The sequence below is a fragment of the Lathyrus oleraceus genome, chromosome 4 (assembly GCF_024323335.1).
Source record: "Lathyrus oleraceus cultivar Zhongwan6 chromosome 4, CAAS_Psat_ZW6_1.0, whole genome shotgun sequence".
In the NCBI taxonomy this organism is placed as follows: domain Eukaryota; kingdom Viridiplantae; phylum Streptophyta; class Magnoliopsida; order Fabales; family Fabaceae; genus Lathyrus; species Lathyrus oleraceus.
Genome location: NC_066582.1, coordinates 102,444,916 through 102,468,705, shown reverse-complemented (window position 1 = coordinate 102,468,705; position 23,790 = coordinate 102,444,916). Strand labels below are relative to the sequence as shown.

Genomic DNA, 23,790 nt, shown 5'->3' with positions numbered 1-23,790 from the left:
GATGCTATGCTTTTTGGGTCAAAATTTAACGCTATGTTAAGCAATCGTAATAGGACTTATGTAGAAGTCACAACTATTTGAGGCCGGGCAATAGAAATTTTAGTGTTAATTCATGTTAGAGACATGGTATTATGAACCATACTCCTAAAACATACCACACTTAAAAGAAAATGACAAAAGGGGTGGACCTAATCTCATCCATACTTATGTTGATTTTGCAATCAACTAGCCTTAGGATATAGAGATATCATAGATTAATGAAATGGATAGGGATAGAATGGGATTGAGATGAAGAGGGAGGGGGAATGAGATCAACACAAATTGGTCAAAGGAAGACTTTTATCAAATTAAAATCATTCATTCATTTTGGGAGATAAAATGTATATTTCATCAATCCCCTAAATCAAATGATTTTAATCCAACAAAGTCAAATCAACCTTGACCAAGGCTCAACAACAATAGTCAAACTCAACAAGTCAATAAAAGTAGCTCAACATAATTTATTTGCAACTAAACAATTAAAAAATACATTAAATTAAATTATGGTTGGTCAAAATCCTAAATCCTCTTCAAAACACCAAATAAATGGCCAAGAGATTTATCACAGGTCAAAGGACCTTGGAGAATTTTTTTTATTATTTTTGGAAACTTAAAAGTATTTTTAAACAATTAAAAATATATACAAAAACATTTAAATCATGAAAAATATTAATATTGATCCAAAAAATAATTTTAATTCAGAAAATGAAAGAGAAAAATATTTGAGAATTTTTGGTGAAAGTCCCATATTTTTTGGATCAATATTAAAATTAATATGAATTAATGAAAATAAGTCAATTAAAATGAAAATCAGAAAATGAAAAAATATGTGGACCGCTTGATCTCCCTCATTAATTTAGGTGGCAGATCAAGTGGATCAGAGTGCGCGTTCCATGATGTTCCTTAGTCAATGTACCACACGCGTGGTAATCAATTTGGACGCTCAAGATTAAAACAAAATAGAAGGATCATGTGGTCTGGAGGCATGCCAACGCATCGCTAGAGCCAGAGCTCCGGTCTTCTTCTCCGGTGGACCTCACCGGACTGGTCCACCCTCAACCATCACCAAAATGAAAAAGTAGGACATGAATTTAAAGTAAAAATGCTCAGGAGCTCGAATCTGGCCTAAATTTCACCTAACTCCAAGTATATTGAAAGATACAGGGAGTTGAATTTTGAGGATCATGATCTGAGTTGCTTCGATTTGACCTCAAAGAAACTCAATCTTGTTGCCTATATTGGTAGGACTTCAGACAACCAAAAATTATCAAGAATAGTGGAGAATTGAGTGAGAATCGAAGAGATGAAAAATTCAGAAATTCACCTTCACTGCAGGTTCAGATGGACACGATCTTGCTCTCAATTATGCTTGGCCTTGCTCTGGATGCTTGATGGAGTGGAAATGGATCAAGAAATAAGGACTCTTGGAGTTTTGAATCCCAAAACAGTGGGAGATTCAAACTCGATTTTCAATGAAAATTCTCAAGGTTATCCTTTGAATATGGAGGTTTAGGGTTGTAGCTTCAAAGCTGGCGCGCAAGGGTCTTCAATTCTGATCATAGACACTTCTATTTATAGCCAAAGCCTTTGATATTTGCACACTTCTTTCAACCTTTCAAAAATAGCAAAATGCCTTGCATGGATGCATAGGCGTGTGATAGGCCCATGTAATGATGCATTCAGGTCCAAAATCATGTGCAAGCAATGCTGAAGTCATGTTAACAAGCAATGCATTCGTGTGTGGAAAGTGGAAGTTCAAATATGCCAAATGGTCATCCAACTTTAAGCCATACGCAAGTCACTCATACTTTGTTCAAATGGGATGAATTTGGACATTTTTGGAAAGGTTAGATCAAAAGGAAAAAATTTCATGTTGGACACTTTTCCATTTGAAGCTTGGATAATGATGAATTTTGAGGTGGAAGTTTGGAAAATCAAACATATCAAAAACATTTCTAAGTACAAGCCATATGTTCACTTCTTCCACCTTGAGTAACTTTTTCTATGGGCTTCAAATGAGAAACGTTCCTTCATCAAAGTTGTATCTCTCTCAAAGTCCTTCAATTTGGTCACAAATTTGACATCATTTGGGTTTATCATGAAGGAGTTATGCATTTTAGAAGTTGAGGAAAATCACTTGTTCATGGTATTGACCCAAAATGACCTATAATGTCTCCTCATATCACACGCATTTAAAAGTTGAATTTGTTATTACTCCAAACATAAAAGTTGAAGTAGACATCCTGAAATTGATTATGAAACTTGAATAGCTTTCATCTCATAAAAATTGAGCAAGTTATGGTCTTGGGAAGTTGACCTCCAAATTAGGGTTTAGACAAAATGACCTATAATATGTCACCATAAAATAGCTCTTGACTTAAACATGAAAGTTGTTTGGAATGCCATTTAGAGTAACTTTGATCTTGAAACCTTTTTCATATGATAAAAATTGTATGAGATATGGTCTAGGGAACCCCAGTTTGGATCAGTTGAATTCCTCTGGTCAACCACCATGAACCAACTTGCTAGATTAACAGTATCTTGTCTTTTGGGACTCGTGGAGGATCATATATGCATAAGATAATGAAATATGAAGCATACCTTGAAATATTTGGTCAATTGGTGAAGAGGCTTGTTGAAGAAGTTACATAAGATACCCAAATGAATTAGGGTTTCCAAGGCAAACCAACTCCAAACTCTTGATGATTTCTTGATCAAAATAACATGTGAATATCATGGAGATTTATATATGATACTTAGAGCCATAGTAAACCACTTCTTGATTGAGCTCCTTGCAATGAGGGTTTTAAACCCTAAATGTGAGCTTGATAGAGCATAGGTGAACATGTGCACTACCTACAAAAGAGTTAAACTATACAATGACATATTTTTGGTATTTGGGTTAGTGAAATAAAGATAAATGAATTATGATACAATCAAATGGTGCTTGGTGATCTCTCCCAATGCAAACCCAGTGAATGAAGAGTCAGGAGGATGCCAAGGTGTGATCTCAATGACAATGCATATGATGAGAATAACATGAGGGATCTTAGGGTCAAAATTGGGGTCTTACACCCCTGTATCACAAACCCATGAGGTTGTGTGAAATAGACTTCTTCATCTAAGGGACCATTCAAAAATGTTGATTTCACATCTAACTAAAATGTCGACCAACCTTGCTTACATGCTAAGGCTACCACCTATCGAACAGTCTCCTAGGGGTGTTCAAAACCAAACCAACCCAATAGAAAACTGCAAACCAAACCAAACCAAACCAAAACCGCAAAAAACCGCATTTGGTTCGGATCCGTTTGGGTCATTCTCTAACAAAACCGCACGGTTTGGTTTGGTTTGCGGTTTGTATTTTTCAAACCGAACTAAACCAAACCAAACCGCATTATGTTACAACTCAAACTTCAATTATCCCACATCCAATCCGAAACTCAAACTTAGTATGCCTTAACCTTACAATTAAAAACGATTTTCTCTTACTCACACTTAGGATATCAATTTCAACCTTCTTAAATCTCTCCCAGTAGTATCGCACATTCTTCTCATCTTCTTTACCATGTACGTTTCACTTTTTCTACTCTAACATTTCATCTCTTATGTTCTTTCTTTTTTATCTTTTATGTTACTATTTTCTCTTCCAATTACATTTTTATCGGACATTTCTTCTCAATCCCGCATCTCATATGTTCTTTTTTTCATCTTCTCTAATCTCTCATCTCATATGTTTTTTATGTTTTAGTATAATGTCTTTGATATTATTTTATTCTACTATTATATATATATATATATATATATATATATATATATATAATATATATATTATATATATATATATATATATATTGTGTGTGTGTGTGTGTGTGTGTGTGTGTGTGTGTGTGTGTGTTTTATTCCATTTTTGTCTAATATAATTTTGTGTATATTGAATGCGAAGTTTTTGTCTAAATATGATAAGTTTTTATGTTATTTAGTAATGTATGAATGACTAAATACAAAGTTACGTTGTTCTCTATCGGTGTATGTATGACTCAATAAAAATATTGTAAAAAACCGAACCAACCGAACCAATCTAAACCGCATTGGTTTGGTTTGGTTTTATTTCTAAAAATCAATCGAACCGAACCGAACCACATGCTTTTTTCTCTTGCGGTTCGGATGATTTTTATCGTCAAAACCGCCCAAACCGCACCGCGAACACCCCTGTCTCCAATATTGGTACTGATGCATATACTTCAGAGTAGTTGAGTCCTGCTCTCTGAATAAATCCTCGAGTTACTAATCTTTCCTTGTGTCTTGCAACCGACCCATCAGGATTATGCTTCAGCTTGAACACCCATTCCACTTTGATAGATTTTATGTGTGTTGGCAATTTGACTAGCTCCCATGTATTATTTATGTCGATCGTGTGTAACTCTTCAAACATAGCTGACTTCCATTGTTTATTCTTTAAAGACTTAATATAATTGATTGGTTCAACACATACAAGTAAAGAGAAATGACCAAATCTCCATCTGGCGTGACTTCATCATCACCAACTATTTCATAATCTTGAAGCCTTGCTGTGAGAACTCTGGTTCTTTGAGGTCTATGGCTTGTGCTAGCCACACCCTCTAAATTATTTGCTTCGACTTCGACTCTATTATAATTTTAGAATTCTTTAATGACTTGTGAGTTGTATCACTTGAATTCCAATCCCAAGCAGAGTTCTCATCAATCATAATGTCTCGACTCATCACGATATTATTGTTCATTGGATTGAATATCATGTATGCTCTAGTCTTATGATATCCTACCAAAATCATAAGTTCAATTTTATCATCAAACTTCCTTATTCTTGCATCACAAACATACTTGTAGAAAATAGAGCCAAACACCTTCAGATGACTCACTAATGGTCGTTTTCCACTCCAAACTTTTTTAGGAACCTTGTTCTTCAACTTATTGGTAGGGAACCTGTTCAGAATATAAACAACAGTGGAAACAACTTCACCCCATAAGGATTTTGGAAAATTCTTCTACTTTAGCATTCATCTCTCCATGTCCGATATGGTCTTATTTCTTCTTTCTGCTATTCCATAATATTGAGGCGTGTAATGAGAAGTTACCTCATGATTAATACCATGTTCTGCATAGAATTCTTCAAACATCTTTGATGTATATTTGCCACCTTCATCTGTTTGCAGAACCTTGATCTTCTTTTCACTTTGGTTTTCGACATGTATTTTAAATCTCTTAAAGATTACAAATACTTCATCCTTTCGCTTGATCGCATAGATCAATTTTTTGACTTTAATCATCGACAAATGAGACAAAATACTTGTTTCCACCAATGGTATGATCCTCAAACGGGCCACATACATTTGAATGTACTACTTCTAGTATGCAAGAGGATCTCATTGGCATAGTTGAAACAAAAGACTTTCTGGATTATTTTCCGACTAACCAACTTTCACAAAGTTTGTCGGGCATCTCAAGACTTGGTGTACTAATTACCATATCTTGAGTAATAAGTTCATTGAGTGATCGGAAGTTCAAATTTCCAAACCTCAAATGCCACATCCAACTATGCTTGTGTTCACAACAATTTTTAGACATTGCACTTCAGTCGAACTGATCATGGTCTAGAATGTCCTGTTCTTCGACAAAGGAGATTTCAAGACCAAATTATTCTTAGTGTCAAACAGTTCCAAGGCTCTTTCTTTCATAATCAATGAGAAACCTTTTTTGACCAATTGTCCAACACTTAGAAGATTACACTTCATTCCAGGTACATATAATACATCTTTAATCATAACTTTTCCTACATTGCTCCTTTGAATAACCATGTCACAAGAACCTTCTGCTTACAACAAGCTATTATCAACAAGTTTAATCTTAATCTTCTTTAACGAGTCAAAATATGCTAGCCACACTTTTCGACCAGTCATGTGATTCAAGTGGCCCGAGTCGAGGAACCAGATCTTGGAGTTGACATGGTCATATGCAAATGCAGCCATAACTCCCAAATCGGAATCATCCGAATATTGGCATGCAAGGTTCACTCCTTCCTCATTGCTTTTTGTCGCTCCCTTGTCTTTATTATACCAACAAATCTTGGCCACGTGACCCCATTTTTCACAGTTATAGCACTGCATACCTTCTTTTACCTTTGTCTTTCTGATATGAGTTTCCTTCTCCTTTTTTCGAAGATTCAGAAGCCCTATCATCGACCTTATACTTTTGAGGGTTCGACCAAGACTTCTTGCTCAGAGTCTTGTCTCCTTTTCCTTTTAACTAGTCAGAACCACCATGCTTCTTCCAAGCCTGATCCTGCAGTGCTTGTATTGAATCTTGAACCCCTTTCCTTTCGACAATCCTAATCTACGTGCCTCCAACGAACCAACCAAATATTCCAGTTTCAGGGTTTCAAGATTGTTAGATTCTTGAATAGCTACAATAACGTGATCAAAGTGAAAGGTCAACGTACACATTACCTTATCAACTATCATCTTATCAGTTAGGGTTTCACCACAACCATTCATGATATGGACGAGATTCTGCATCTTCGACACATAGTCTGTAATGTTTTCATCTTCTCCCATCTGAAATAATTCATACTGCTGTCGTAAAGTCTGCAATTTGAAGACTTTGACTTTCTCACCTCCTTCATAGTACTTGATAAGAATATTCTATGCCTCCTTTGCCTATTTAGAATTAGAGATCTTATCGAAATTCTCCGAGTGTACCGCCGATTGAATGCAATACGTGACTTTGCAGTCTTTCTTCTTCTCCTCCTTGTTTGTGACTCTCTGAGCATTGATTTCATTCTCACCTAGCTCAGGAACACCATTAGTAACCACTTCTAGGGTTTCATAAAAGCCGAACAAGGACTTCATCAACTTTCTCCATCAGTTTCAATATTTGCCATCAAGAATTGGAAGAAAGTTCAGAATGCCATTAGTACCATTCATCTTTGTAGTGATTGATTAACAACTCACGATCCCGGAAACGCGATCACTGACATGATTCTTAAAAACACGATCAAGAATATAACAAAAGCTCTAGATACCAATTTGTTAGTGCGTGAGGCACTTTTAGTGAGGAGAAAAAGGGATATATATATATATATATATATATATATATATATATATATATATATATTATATATTATATATATTATATATATAGAGAGAGAGAGAGAGAGAGAGAGAGAGAGAGAGAGAGAGAATGAAGAATAAGGATTGATATTATTGAATTATGATTGTAGAAATTGAATTATAAAATATGTATATTTATATATAACTAACTTGTTACATCCACACACCTATTACCTTAAGGTTTTGGGTGAGTATGTGGTGTGTCTCTCACAATGATGTGTTGCTCTTAAAGAAAATCCCCAAAGTAAAAATCGACCCTCGTGTTGATCCCCCCGAATTATCCTCAATAGTGATATCATGAGCCTTTGATTCGAGTAAAGGGACCAACTTACTTTATTGAAATTCCCTATTGGGTAGGAGGTGACCCGTTGAAAAGTGTCAGTAGTGTGGGGAAGTCTCATATTGGTTAGGTATGTGGAGACTTAAGCATTTATAAGTGAGAGAATCCACACACCTATTACATTAATGTTTTGAGTGAGTATGTGGTGCGTCTCTCACAAATGTGTGTTTCTCTTAAAGAAAAGTCCCAAAGTAAAAATGATCTCTCACGTTGACCCTCTGAATTAGCCTTAACATATGTTAGGTGCAAGTGTGAGTGGTTAAAATCCCATTTACCTAACACCTTAAGGTTTTGGGTTGAGATGTGGTGTCTCCCTCTCTTGTGGTCATGAAGCATTAATCTCATTGGTGTTTACGGATTTCCTAACAGTGGTATCAGAGTCTGGTTCGACTTTGTGGGGTAGCGGAAGTTGGATCCGATGTTGGATCCTATTATAGGATGTGGGGGATTAGATAATCCATTTACCTAACACCTTAAAGTTTTGGGTTGAGATGTGATAACTCCCTCTCTTGTGGTCATGGAGCATTAGTCTCATTGATGCTCCCGACTCTCCCGGACCCCCAACAGAGACTTGAGCATGTATAAGTAGGAGATCCACACACCTATTACCTTAACATTTTGGATAAGTATGTGGTGTGTCTTTCATAAAGATGTCTTTTTCAATGATTATTTAGATATTTTTAAAATAATTGAATCAAATGATTAAGATCGACAACATTTGATTTTTATTAAATGCATCAAATTGTTATGATTAGTTTTTAGAAATTTTAAGCGGGTTTAACTTTTTTATTCAAATATTTTACTCGTATTTTTTTTTATATGTATGCATGATAACTATTTATTTATTTTTTATATTAATCAATTATGGATATTTATCCAACAATTTTTTATGTATCAATATTATGTGTATTTGTCCTATATTTTGTATTAAAACAAATATTTGTCTCATTTTTTATATTATATAATTACAACTATTCTTAAGAAAATATACGAATGTTATCTGTGATTTTGATTAAAATTAAATTATATGCTATGCTTATATTTATTTAAAAGTATAAAAAAAACATAAATTAGATTAATTAATTAATAGAAAATAAATTATTTTATTATGAAAGTATATTTCAACAAATTTTTAAGTAGAAAATATAACATATTTTATAAAATATTCCAATGTTTCATGTCTGATTTTGATTAACATAAAATAAAATAAAATATCAAATTATGCATAAATTTAATTCATTAATTAATGACAAATAAATAATCTTACGTGTGAAATGTATATTTCAACGATAAAAAAATATAACATGAACAAAAATGTGAAAATTATAATTAACCGATATTAAAAAACAGTAATTTGTTAATTAACCAGTGACTAATATTTGTCTTATATATGAATTATATATTTCAACAATTTTTTGAAGAGTAAAGAAATTATAGTTAATTTATTATAAACACTCCATGCGTAAAAAAAGAAAAATATTGCATCCTATGCATGCTTTCATTAATCAATTATTTTATTTGTTTTTAAAGTTATATTTATAAATATTATGTTTTATATATTAATTGGTGGAATAGTATCAATAATCAGTGATGGGGACAATTTATAATCTATGCACAATTTTGAGTTTGATTAGTATATATTTCTCTAATAAATAAAATAAATCATTTTTTATAAAAGAAGTATAAGTAAAAAATATACAAATGAAGTGTACAAAAACAATTACTTAAGTTTTTCATAAAAGTATATGTATACCAAAGTGTGTGAGGTATTATAAAATAAGTTTTAAAACATAAATTATGTCAATTACTGTAAATAATGATAATTTTTACAGTAATTTGTTTTCTAAAGTTTTATAGTGGACTATGAAAAGAAAAATACGATTCGAGAGCTTTTTGCTAATAGTCACATTTTCTTTAATCAAAAGCTTTTTGCTGGATTAAATACCTCGCACTAGCTGGACTGAAACTCATTTACATTAGCTTTGTCATTAGCCAATGCCAGTGTTCAATCATTTGGCAGCATTTCTTTATATTTTTTTAATATATTATAAATAAACGAATTTATTGAAGAAAAACACACACCATATTTTATTCCATTTTTTAAAAAATAAAAATGATTTATGAGTTTTTTAATACTTATAATCGATTTAGTTAGGGGTATAATCAATTATTTAGTATAAAATGGACTGTTTTCAAATTACACAGTTACTAAAGGCTATCGATCCTAATAATCGAACATGAGGCGTTACGATTGAGATAATCAACTAGATCTAATATATAATAGATTATTTAGTGTACTTTTCACTCATAAGGGATCTTTTGAGTTTGTAATCAATTAGCTATATGCGAATAACATTTTTAGGTGATTTATAAAAAAGAATGAGTCCTTAAAAATATTTTGTGAGTGTGTGAGAATTGCTTTAGCAGCGGATGAGTTACTTCACCATTTTACAATACTTTGGTCACTCAGACATACACTAAGCACATGACCGGCCAAACGAATTTTTACACTTCCTCTCTTTCACAATTTTGAAACTTTAAATTCTGTGCTAACATTATATTTGACATTAACACTTCATTGGAATCTTGAATCTTCTCCCTTATGAAACTTAAGATAAATTCATGATGAGCAACATCATCAAGGGAAGCTGGAAAGATAACATCTAGGACCACGATGATCAAGCAGATGATCAAACAACATGATTCCACTGAACATCAGAGTCATCAACAAAACCATCATGTTCCATCAATGAATCACATCATCAGTTGCATTACATGCAATCGCGCAGGTCCACAATTAGTACATACTTCAGGCAAGAAAAACCAACCATGGATCATATTTCGTCTTCAATATATGGCCTGGAATTAAGCATTCCTTTTCCTTTCTGCATGAACATAGTATATTGCAAGTTGGTAATGGAAACAACATTGATTTATAGATTGACAATTGATTGGGATACAAAATTAAAGATTTACACCTAATATTTTCAATGGGTATTCAATTTATACAAATTGCTAAGGTCAGCTCAATTATCCAAAACATCAATTGGAACATTCCTCATGGCTTATCCATTTTGACTCCTCAAATTGCTAAAGATATTTTGAATTTTAACTTGTCATTTGGTAATACTATTGTTGATAAACTCATTTAGAGAAGTTCTGCAAATGTTGATCTATCTTTTAAAAATGCCTACGATTGTATAATGAGGGATCATATTGAGCCTTCTTGATCCCTACAAACTACATGCCAAGTCATTAGTAAATTGGAGGCTAATGCATAATCTAATTGTAACAAAATATAACCTGATTCGAAAATGAATGCCCATGGTTTTGAGTTGCTCTCTCTGCAATCATGATGTGGAAAATACAAACCACTTATTTCTTAGATGCAAGTACACTTTACTTTTCTAGTATTGGATTAAGCGATTGTCTGGCCAAAACATTAATAGAATTAGTTATGAAAATTTATTCAAATTTTTCGATAGAAGTTGGAGCTCTCAAATTTAGAATTTGATAATGACTCTCTTCATTATAATTCTTTGGAAAACTTGACATACAAGAAGTGATATCATGTTTTAAAATGATAGAATTGGCTTTGATAGATGCATTTTTCATGTTAAGCAATTGACCTATATGGAATATACTTCTTTCAAGAGGTACATGTTCTCTTTAGTTCACGAGTTTACAATTATTAAGTGTTTTGACATTAAATATCAACTTCCTTCCACACATAGAATTAAACAAGTTAATTGGTATTTTCCTAGTAATAATTGGATGACGTGCAACATATATGGAGCTTCAAGAGAAAATCCTGAAATATCAACTTGTGGTGACAGATTTAGGAATACTTCAGGAACATTTTTAGAGCATGCTTGTTATCGAAGTTACTAACAGGAAGAATTAGAGAAAATTTTGCCTTGAAATTGACTCAATGTTGGTCATTCATATATTTTATAATCTGAATATTTCCTCTTTCCATCTTTTAATTAAATGGAAGAATACTTTACGTACTATATATTCATTTAGATTTAAGATATCTCACATTTTCAGAGAGAGAAATGCATATGCAGATAAATTAGCCAATGTCAAAATTTTGTTGATTATGACATTTGGTGAAATTTAGTTCCTATTTGTGTTTTAGAAAGTTTTTAAAGATATAAGTTAAGCATGTCCATCTATCATTTGTTAACATTTTGATGAATTAGGTTTTATGTCCATCCTATTTATTTTTTATTTAATATTTTTTAATTAAAAAATATAAAATGAGAGAAGTAGCTCAACTCATTTGAATTAAATGGATAAAAGTATCTCAACTAGCTTGAATTAAATGGATATAAATTTTTATATTTTTTATAATATATTATTGTAAATAAATAGTTGATATTTATAAATAAAAAATTTTAAAAAATATTTTTGAGATAGATATTTTATTTTTTTAATATTAATTATCTAAATCAACTTTTTTTTATCAAATAGTCTAAAAGTTAAAATTTACTCTTGAACAACTAAAATATACCGAATTCAAATCCACACCTTTATATTTAATATCTTTGCATATCTATCGACTAACGGATTTAAAAAAATATTATAAAAATCATCTTTCATTCAACCAATAAAATAATAGAAAGCTTCAATAGTTAGATCTCCACTTCTCTAATTGTAAAGAATGGCCAGCTAATATCTCTTTTGTCTTGTTGATGTGGACCAATATTAAAGTTGATGCTGACAACAAAGGACATAACCTAGCTAGTAACTCTACATTATTTCCTATTCAAGCCTAACTGAAATTCAATGAAAAAGTAAAAAAACTCAAGCACTTATATTACAAATTCAGGTGTTATAGTTGGCTTAGTTTCAGGTGTTATAGACCTAGATATCTTTCATTATGCTGATTAAGCAATTATATCTGTGACTACACAACAAACACATAAGTCAACTTTTTTTCCATATAACTTTCTACTCTTATTTCTTCTTCCATTTGCACTATTGTTTTATCCTTTTTGTAACCTAAACAAATAAACCATTTAAGAAAGCATTCTCATCTCTTAACCAATACAGGAAAGAGAGCAAGAGAGAACAAAAATGGGAAGAGGGAGAGTTGAACTAAAGAGGATAGAGAACAAAATTAACAGACAAGTCACTTTTGCAAAGAGAAGAAATGGTGTACTCAAAAAAGCTTATGAGCTTTCAATCCTTTGTGATGCTGAAGTTGCTCTCATCATCTTCTCCAACCGTGGCAAACTCTATGAATTCAGCAGCACCTCCTGGTAACTTCTCCCTTAATCACTTTTTCATGTGCAAGATCTGTGATTTAAGAGCTTATTTTCATAAACAACTATTTCTTGATTGGTGCAAAGTACATATTTATAATTATATTCTAAGCATGAGTTTTCAAAAGTTTAACATAAAATAGTTCCGAAGAAAGAGAACAAAAATTAGGATCTATTTTCTCTCCAAATATCTATATATATAAAAAAATTATTTTTCAGATCTTTAATTTTCTCTCTATTTCCTGTATCAAAGTTTCAACCCTTATGATCATGTGAAGATCTGAAGCAGTGCAAAAGAGGAAAGGAATCTTTTAGATATTTATTTTGAAAAAGCTTTGATGGTTTTATTTCTAGATAGGTTATTAACTAGGGCAACTTCATATTTCTAGAATGTAAAAGAGTGTAAGAGTTATTAATTAATTTTTTTTTTTTAATGTTGATGAGGATTAAACCATGAGCTAGCCCTAATAATCATCAGATATATTAGTAATTCTGTATTTATTATTTGCTAATTAAATATTTGGTGTGATTAAGAATATACTTATTGTTAAGATTTTCTTACACTGTTGTGATATGGTGTCAGTGATGATGGGATGTTTGATTTGCAAAGCAAACCTGTTATTTTTTTACTTTGGATTTGCATTGCAGTTTAAGGATTGTTCAGAGAGAGAAAGTGAAAAATGGTATCTTTTGCTTCTAAAAGCTGTAAATAAGTAAATCAGCTTCTATCCTTAAAACCGTTGGGGAATAACTGTTTGATCTATAACATATACCCAAAAAATAAAACATTAAATTCTATCTGCAGCAGATACTTTTTTTGTTATGAGATTTGAATCATTTGATATCAGAACTAATATTAGTTCAATTAGTAGATTGGATCGTGGTGATTTTTTTTTAATCTTTTATTGAAACTGAAATAACTATAGGTTAATAAATTTTAAATAAAAAATTATTGGACCAAAATATTATAATATAGCATTATTGGAGTTTTATTTTCTTGTGTTATAGCATGATGAAAACATTGGAGAAATACCACAAGTACAGCTACAATGCACTAGAGACCAATCAACCAGTCAATGATGCTCAGGTATGTATATCTTTAGTTACAGTTATATATATATATATAATATATATATATTATATATATATATATATATATATATATATATATATATATATATATATATATATATAATATATATATATATATATATATATATATATATATATATATATATATATATATATATATATATATAATTTATTTTTTGTTTTTCATAGAAACTTTTCACTTTTCTACATATAATATTATTATTTATTAATACTATATGGATAATGTAATAACAAATATGTCACTTGCAGAATTACCAGGAATATGTGAGATTAAAAGCAAATGTAGAAATCTTACAACGTTCACAAAGGTAATTAAATTAATTAGACTCAATATAAACTGCACTTGAATATTCTACCTATAGTATACTTTATTATTTTGAGCTTATACATATATGTTGAGTGTTTTGATAAATATTTTGAGTGAGTTAATGTTTCTAAATGGTGTAGGAACCTTCTTGGAGAAGATATTGCACAAATGAATACAAGTGAACTCCAGCAGATTGAGAATCAATTAGAGGCAGCACTTAAGAATATAAGATCTACAAAGGTAACATTGCTCAACTTCAATTTCAACTATCAATTTTCTGATTTAATTTGTCATTGCTAATTTCCACAAATGTGACATGTTTATATATGGTATATATGGTGTACAAGTAATTTCAACTTTTTGAGTTTATTTATTCAGACATTTTAAGAGATTTGTAATTGTTGAATGAAAAGAAAGTCTGTCTTATAAATAAATTAATAAAAAATATAAATATATAAGGGTTAGAATAAATGAAAATGAAATAATTGAAAGTTAGTTATAATTAACTATAAACAACTATAATATTTAGACAAAGTCAACACTATGACTTGTTAACGAACTCTAATACCATCCTTTGAGGTGGAGTGTGAATTGCTTGAATGTCAAGCATGGAAACTATCTATAATGGTGTAGGGTCCAAGGCCATTGTGAGCAAGTCATATAACTGAGGAATGGACAAGCAAGAGATGAAACAATTCAACTTGGAAATTTCTCCCAAACAATATGATAACATATTTCTATGTGCTTGGTATATCCGTGAATAACTATATTTGCTGCAACGTGTATAGTAAATTTTTCGTGAAGAGGAAAGAATGCAAGGCCGCGTGTTGCATTCAATCAACGGTAAATTCAATAATTTTTGACTAAATCTCTCATATTGAATTGACGAAGGAGGCATGTGATATTCTTGTCAAGTACTATGAAGGAGGCGAGGAAGTCAAAGTCGTCAAATTGTAGTATTTGCGACGGTAGTATGAATTGTTGTAGATGAGAGAAGATGAAAAGATTGTAGTCTATGTGTCGAAGGTGCATAATCCCATCCATTTCATGAAGGGTTGTGATGAAGTCCTAATTGATAAGATGATAGTTGAGAAGGTAATGCATACGTTGACCTCTCACTTTGATCACGTTATGGTAGCTATTCAAGAATTCAACAATCTTGAAACCCTGAAATTAGAAGATTTGGTTGGTTAGTTGGAGACACGTGAAATTAGGATTTTCGAAAGGAAAGGGGTTCAAGTTTTGATACAAGCACTGCAGGCTCAGGCTTCGAAGAAGCATGGTGGTTCCGATAAGTTCAAAGTCAAAGGAGACAAGACTCAGAGCAAGAAGTATTTGTCGAACTCTCAAAAGCATAAGGTCGATGATAGGGTTTCTGAATCCTCGAAAGGAGGATAAGGAAACTCCTATCAGAAAGACAAAGAGAAAAAAGGTGTGTAGTGTTACAACTGTGAAAATTGGGGTCACTTAGCCAAAAATTGTTGGTACAATAAAGACAATGGAGTGAACCTTGCACACCAAGATTAAGATGATCCTGAAGCTATGGTGGTTATGGATGCAGTTGCAGATGACCATGTCGACTCCAAGATCTGGTTCCTCGATTCTGGCTGCTCGATCACACGATTGGTCGAAAAGTGTGGTTGGAAGATTTCAACTCATCGAAAAAGAGCAAGGTCAAACTTGCTAATAATAACTCATTGCAAGTAGAAGGCACTGACGACATATTTATTCAAATGAGCAATGGAGAAAAAACTATGATCAAAGATGCACTCTATGTACCTGGAATGAAGTGCAATCTTCTAAGTGTTGGACAATTGGTCGAAAAAAGGTTTCTCAGTGATTATAAAAGATGGAGCCTTTGAACTATTCCACGCTTAGAATAATTTGGTCTTGAAATCCCCTTTGTCGAAGAATAGGACATTCAAGACCATGAACAGTTCGAGTGAAGTACAATGTCTAAAAATTGTTGTTGACCGCAAGCATAGTTGGTTGTGGCATTTGAGGTTTGGAAATTTAAACTTTCGATCACTCAATCAACTGATTACTCAAGATACGGTAATTGGTATACCAAGTCTTGAGATGCCCGACAAACTCAATGAAGGTTGCTTAGTCGGAAAGCAATCCAGAAAGTCTTTCGTTTCGACTATGCCAATGAGATCCTCCTGCATACTCGAACTTGTACATTCAGATGTATGTGACCCTTTTGAGGAGCAAACCATTGGTGGAAACATATATTTTGTTTCGTTTGTCGATGAGTTTAGTCGAAAGCTGTGGATCTATATGATCAAGCGAAAGGACGAAGTATTCAAAATCTTTAAGAGATTCAAAATACTTGTTGAAAACCAGAGTGAAAAGAAGATAAAGATTCTGCGAATATATGGAGGTGGCGAATATACATCAAAGATGTTTGAAGAATTATGTGCAGAACATGGTATTGATCATGAGGTAACTGCTTCTTACACTCCTCAACATAATGGAATAGCATAAAGAAGAAACACAACTATATTGGACACGGCGAGATGCATGCTGAAGCATAAGAATTTGCCAAAATCCTTATGGGGTAATTTCCAACATCTGGTATCTAAAGCACTGGTTGAGCGATTTGTGGGAAACAAAACATGATGGTGAGGAATCATCCGAACAGGCATTTTCGGTGAGTCTCCCAATTCTGAAGAATCAAAATTACGAGAATCGGTGCAAGCAGATAAATGTTGTATTTTTCTATCAAGATCTTTGGGATCTTATGAAGGAGGGAGTGACGCCGCTTGCAGCGAACGTGACATATGAAGAAAAGGCTGCACACAAAGAATTGAAGAAGAAAGTTTATAAAGCTCTCTTTATGATCCATCAATGCGTTGATGCAAACAATTTTGAAAAGGTTAGTGATGTTTAATCAACGAAAGAAGCATGAGAAATTCTTGAAAAATCATTTGGAGGTGCATAAAAGGTCAAAGAAGTGAGGTTACAAACTTATAGAAGGACGTATGAATTTCTTTAGATGGAAGACAATGAAAGCGTAACTGATTTTTTCACTAGGGTTACTAAACTAATGAATCAAATAAAAGTATGTAGAGAGGCGTTGACATCAAGATCGGCTGTCACAAAGATCTTGAGGTCATTGGCTCCAAAGTTAGATCATGTGGTAGTAGTCATAGAAGATTCGAAGTCGAAAGATTTGTCAACATTGACAAAGGAAGAGCTTCAAGAGACACTTGAATCTCATGAACAAAGAATGATTGAAAAAGTCGCAGACAAGTCAAAAAGTCACGTGGCTTTGTAGGCGCAATCAACAAGAGAAAATGAATGTAAAGGGAAGTGGCTCGACAACAAAGGTAGAGGAGGCTACAACATTTGAATGGTCGAAATCAGCAAGAAGGAAGCTAAAGACTCAAAGAAAGCCCTCGTACCAAAGTAACCAAAGAGGTGGTGTTGTAGGTAGAGAAAGAGGTGGTGGTCGAAAATCTGACAAAAGTCACATTAAATGTTTCAATTATCACAAGTATGGTTACTACTCTAGTGATTGTCATGAAAAACAAAAGAATCAAGAAAATGATGCAGAGTTTACAAAGCATGAAGAAAAAGAGATGTTGTTGATGGTCACAACAAGAGATGAAGAAAGATTCTATGCCCAATGGTACTTGGACTCAGGATGCTCATCACACATGACTGGTAGGAAATATTGGTTTGTTTTCATAAAACCCTCAATGAAGAACATGGTAAAATTTGCAAATGACAATACTCTAGCAGCTGAAGGTATTGGTGATATTCTGATTATAAGAAAAGATGGAAAAAGGTCAGTAATTTCCAATGTATTGTACACACCAAGCCTGCAAAGTAATTTGCTCAACATAAGGTAGTTGGTTGAAAAGAACTATAAAGTTTCAATCAAAGACAAGATGATGAGAGTTCTTGACTCAGGAGGAAGGTTAATCTTGAAGGCACCTATGTCTCAGAATATAACCTTCAGGATTGAACTTAATGTGATGGAGCCAAGTGTCTTGAAACTATAACTAACAGGGATGAATGTATATGGCATTATAGACTTGGCCATCTCAATTTTAAATACATTTAGAGATCTGAAAAGAAGAAATATGGTTTTAGGGTTACCAGAAATCGACATTCCAAATGAAGTGTGTGAGGAATGTGTGAAGGCGAAGCAACACAAGAATAACTTTAGCAAGGATGCAGAAAGCAAGTCGAAGACAATTCTTGAAGTCATATACTCTGATGTATGTGGTCGTATCCAGATGGATTCAATTGGAGGTAACATATACTTTGTCACATTCATAGAGGATTTCAGTCGAAAATTGTGGACTTACCTGATCAAGAAGAAAAGTGAAGCTATCGAGGTATTTTCCAAGTTTAAATCTATGGTCGAAAGACAAAGTGGTCGAAAACTCAAGATTTTGAGGACTGATGGTGGTGGAGAATATGTGTCGAAAGACTTCGACATGTTATGTGAGAAAGAAGGAATTGTACATGAGGTGGTGCCACCCTACACTTCACAGCAAAATGAAATTGCAGAAATGAAGAATATAACCATCATGAATATGATGATAAGTATGTTGAAAGACAAGTATCTATCCAAAGAATTATAGGGAGAAGTTGTGTCGATAATAACATATATTTTGAACAGATGTTCGATGAAAAGGCTAAAAGGAATCACGCCAAAGGAATGTTGATCTGGTGTAAATCCTAGCTTGAGTCATCTGAAAGTATTTGGATCTATAGCACATAGACATGTGCCTGATCAGTTGAGAAGAAAACTTCATGATAAGTCGAGTCACATGATCCTAATAGGATATCATTCAACTGAAGGTTCCAAGATGTTCGACCCAGTGAATAAGTAAGTAGTGATCAGCAGGGACGTGATCATAGATGAGTTTAAGGAATGAGATTGGACTAAAAATTTAAATAAAGATTCGGTGAGAATCTTATGTGAAGAACCAGCCAGTGAAGTCGAAAGAGAAGTTCGACAAGAAGAAGTCAGAGGTCAAGCAAGCACAAGCAGACCTCAAAGGACAAGACACATGCCTGCAACGTTGCAGAAATGTGTGATTACATCAGATGATATGGTCGATGATGAAGGTGAGTTGATACACTATGATTTCTATGCAGATGTCCAACCAATCAATGCAACTGAAGCATTGAAGGATTCGAAGTGGGTGAAAGCAATAAATGAGGAGCTGACGTCCATCGAAGTCAACAACCCTTGGTCACTTGTTGAATTGCGTCAAGGCAAGAAGGCAATCGATGTGAAATGAGTATACAAGGTGAAGTTGAATCCCAAAGGTGAAGTAACTCGACGCAAGGCAAGACTTGTGGCGAAATGATTTCTTTAGAAAGAAGGAATCGACTTCGACGAAGTTTTTGCACCTGTTGCTAGAATAAAAACAACCAGGTTGATTGTTACTCTAGCAAACATGAACAACGGTCACGTATGTCAAATGGATGTGAAATGTGCATTCCTGAATGGTCACTTAGATGAAGAAGTTTATGTTGCACAATCAGCTGGATTTGTGAAACATGGCGAAGAAAGCAAGGTATACAGGCTGCATAAAACCCTGTATGAACTTAAGCAAGCACTAAGAGCTTGGAGTAAGAAGATAGATAGCTTCCTAAGGGAGAAGGAATTTGTGAAGTGCACAACTGAGCATGAAGTATATGTAAGAAGAAGCAATAGTGAGTTGCTTATACTATGTCTCTATGTCGATGACCTGTTGATAACAGGAAGTTGCAAGACATCAAACATGACCTAAGTGAGGAGTTTGAAATGTCAGACTTGGGAAACATCTCATACTTCCTTGGTATCGAATTCTACAAGAGTAGTAGAGGATCAATGATGCACCAAAAAAGATATGCAGACAAAATACTCAAGAGATTTGAGATGCAAGATTACAAACATATTTTGAATAACTTGCAGTTGCAAAGAATAAATCTCAGTTTGAGAGCAGAGAGAAACTCTGAAGAATATCTTAAGTTTTTCTTCTTTTTTTATTTTGCCTAAACCCAAATTTCTTCTCCAATTTCATATTTTCTTTCTTCTTTCATTAATAATTGTGCAGCGAGAATAATCTTACAACCAAGATTGGTTGATTCACTCGAGTGAAGAGTGAAGAATAAGAGGAATTCGATCGGTGTGATTGAATCTTGTTCATCAAGATTACAACAGAATTGTCCATAGATTTTGGTGAATTTTCAACATATTTAAAAAATATAAATGTGTTAGATTAATATAAATGTGCTTAATCTAATCCTCTATAATAATTACAAAATAAATATCGCTATGTACAAATGAAGTTATAATTGGCCTCAAATGATCATGTGTGATAGATTAAATGCACAAGTTGTTTTAATAGAACTGAGCTTTAAAAAGGTAGTTTAAAAGTGACACTAAATGATTTATTACATAAGCGAATATACTAGACAAATATATACTAAACAAAATATTTCATATATAATTAGAAAGTGACCTAATCTATGGTGTCCAAGTGTAAAATTAATGGAAACAACCGAACTACAAGGAATTTTATGAACAAACTTACTAAAATCCATAATATAATTATAAGATCAAGAATGTACAAATTGTTGGTGAGTTTAGCTTGTGATTTTAAAGTTGAAATCTTTTGATCTTCTTGAATGTAGAATAGTGGCAATGTTCTTCAATAGAACCATCAACAATTGCATTATTTGTTTAACCAATCATTCTATTGAAGATAGTAAGAAAATGATTGGTTGAGAGTTGGATCTTAATTAGAAATTCCTTTTACATGAGCTTCTATAACTTTTTTTTCTTCAATTATTTGATAAATTCTTGAATGTTGAAAATTTTCAGACTCAATTCATGCTTGATCAACTAGCTGATCTTCACAACCGGGTATGTTTTTTATTTATTTTTAATTCTGATCTTTACAACCGTTGTTTTTTAATGTAACATTGGCTTATTCAATGCAGGAAACAGTGCTTGTTGAAACAAATCATGCATTAAGAAGTAAGGTAACAGTTATTTCCAAACCAAATTCAGATCTTTTGTTTTTATCTTTAAATTGACAATCAACAAATTCTAAAAAAATCAAAGCTATATGCTTAAATATTAGGCTGTGAAGTTGTTTATAATGAAAATTCTATTTTGAAACAGTTGGAAGAAAATAATGAATCTAGTATCCATCACACACGCTTTCATCCTCAATCAGAGGGATTTTTTCACCCTGTGGGAGTGAATTCCAACTTGCAAATTGGGTAAGCTCAAATATTCATAAATGTACCTAATAATATAATTATGAGCTATGTTTTAATTTCTTATAAAAATTTCAGTTTTTATTTCTTACTAAATTATTTTGTAAGCAGTTTTAATTTCAGCTTTTAAATTAACATATATTTTGGAATTATTTTTATTTATTTGTAGATATATTTAGAAAATTATAAATAATTTTTAAATTAATATTGATTTTATTACACAAAATAAATTAAATATAAATTATTTTAAATCTCAAAAGTTTATGGTAAAAGTAACAAAAATATTGAAATAGAAATTGAATTTAAAACTTTTTTCCATGAATAATGTTTTTTAATATTTTAAATGAATATATACATAATTATTTTAAAATATACATTAATTTAATAATAAATATTAATTACACTCTCTGATTATTATTATAATTAACAATTTATTTTAGATTCATTTAATAATTAATATATTTGATATATAACAAAAATAAAATATATTATATATTTGATGAATCTATTTCTTTTTCTTCTAATAGTGACCGAAAAGTTGTATAAAATAATTCTGTAACACTAAAAGTGCTGGCTACATAAAGTTAAAATATGAAAATTTTGTAAAGAATATAAAAATATATTTTACCATGTTATTTTTCATAATATATAATTTTTCTTATATTTATTTATTTTAGTAATATGGTTTATAGTAAATGTTTTATTGATTTAATATGCAGATACAATATGATGGGTTCTTCTTCTGATGTAAACGTTGGAGCTTCATCCTTAAGTATGAATGGATTCTCCACTGGCTGGATGCTTTGATGACACATTGAATTATCGTACCATAAAGTAAAGATTAATTAAAAGGATATGGTAACGAATATTTCTAGCATTATTCATCAGTGTTTACATAAAGAGAAAGAAAATGATTGATTATGTCAACAACAGAAGAAAAAACAAAAAGAAAAATGCTTTGTTTAATCATTATTAATCGATGCTTATGTAAATAAAAAATGGCGACTAGTATTGTCGTGAAAATTTGTGAACCAACAACGTTGCATATTGATATTTATATTGATTCAATGATTCCAAACTTGTAAGCTTTTTTATTCATGAGATAAGAATATATGCTAATATATAAGGTTCAAATGCTATATTCACCTTTTATCAACTAACAATAAAGTTTATTATGTTCACCTTTTTCCATATTGTTATCTACCTACTTTATTTTTCCAAATTATTTTTGTGATCAAATGAATAAATGTGTATAATTATTTTTTCTTTTTAATAAAGATACCGTCTCCAAAATTCACCTCTATTTGGTGTGACATATATATTCTGGGTTGGACGAACCGGTTTTGGTTTCTTATTATGTGAACAAACTTAGGACTAAGAATCTTGAAAAAGTGTCTTTTATCTCTTGTTCTTAAAACATCTTTTAGACAAACAAAAAAATTGAGTGTGTATCATTTCATTTTCTTTATCAATTGTACAAGTGCTAACTCACGTATTGTATTATAGAGTGAGTGGTTACACTATTGAGTTAGTTATAGATCATACTACAGTTGTAACTACATCAGAAACTTATAATAACCTACTTATTTTATATTTTTCTTATTCACCCACAAGGTAGATTTAAGCTTGGTACGCAGATTTTTAAACGCAAATGTGCTTAGTGGCTTTGTAAGTGTGTATGCAACTTGTGCGAGAGCAGGAACAGTTTGACAAGCATTTTATTGGAAAATACTTGTTTTCTAATAAAGTGGATATCTAAATAAACATGTTTTTGTTCATATATGAATAACAGAATTATGTGATAATAGTGGGAGAAAGAAAGGGAACACGGAGTTCAGCGAGTTGAGACTCCATCCAAGATAGAGATAGTTTAGAGGTAGTGTGTGTCAGGCCACAATATTTTGTCTTAGCACTTGACTGTGCCATTGGAGGTTATTTCTTTGAGCTTTAAGCAATCAAATTTGAGTCAAAATAGACACACGTACTACTACGGAAAACACATATAATGATGGTTGTGAAATACATAATAACGGCTGCACGTCCGTTGTTAGGTAGCGTATGGTTGTATGTATGGTGGTTTCCACAACATGTGATAGACCGTGATTATAAGTTAGATAGAGTGCTGCTACCTATAACAATAGTTTATTCAATCAACCGTTGTGAAATAATTTATAGGTCATGTGTTCAAATCTCAGCAACGTCATTCATGCCTTTATTCTAGATAGCGCGTTCTACTTATAACAACGGTTAAATTAAAAACCATTATGATATAATTTGTTTTTTTATATAAATTTTTTAATTTTACGGTATTCCTAAAATTTAAACATGAATATTTCT

General features: G+C 32.1%; 1 protein-coding gene across 1 annotated transcript; it reads left to right on the top strand.

Moving 5' to 3' along the window:
* The first annotated feature begins 12,362 nt into the window (after positions 1-12,362).
* LOC127073707 (MADS-box protein EJ2) lies at positions 12,363-22,531 on the top strand. The gene is made up of 8 exons (XM_051014896.1): positions 12,363-12,794; positions 13,806-13,884; positions 14,160-14,218; positions 14,358-14,457; positions 21,053-21,094; positions 21,172-21,213; positions 21,356-21,456; positions 22,173-22,531. The coding sequence occupies exons 1-8, from the start codon at positions 12,610-12,612 to the stop codon at positions 22,258-22,260; spliced, it is 696 nt and encodes a 231-aa protein (XP_050870853.1). The 5' UTR covers positions 12,363-12,609; the 3' UTR covers positions 22,261-22,531.
* The last annotated feature ends 1,259 nt before the right edge of the window (positions 22,532-23,790 follow it).

What these genes read in the sequence shown, in the direction of transcription:
- LOC127073707 (XM_051014896.1), top strand. Translation starts at nt 12,610, where the DNA reads ATGGGAAGAGGGAGAGTTGAACTAAAGAGGATAGAGAACAAAATTAAC. An exon ending in ATCATGCATTAAGAAGTAAG is followed by an intron (nt 21,214 to 21,355) that starts GTAACAGTTATT and finishes ATTTTGAAACAG; the next exon opens with TTGGAAGAAAATAATGAATC. An exon ending in AATTCCAACTTGCAAATTGG is followed by an intron (nt 21,457 to 22,172) that starts GTAAGCTCAAAT and finishes TTTAATATGCAG; the next exon opens with ATACAATATGATGGGTTCTT.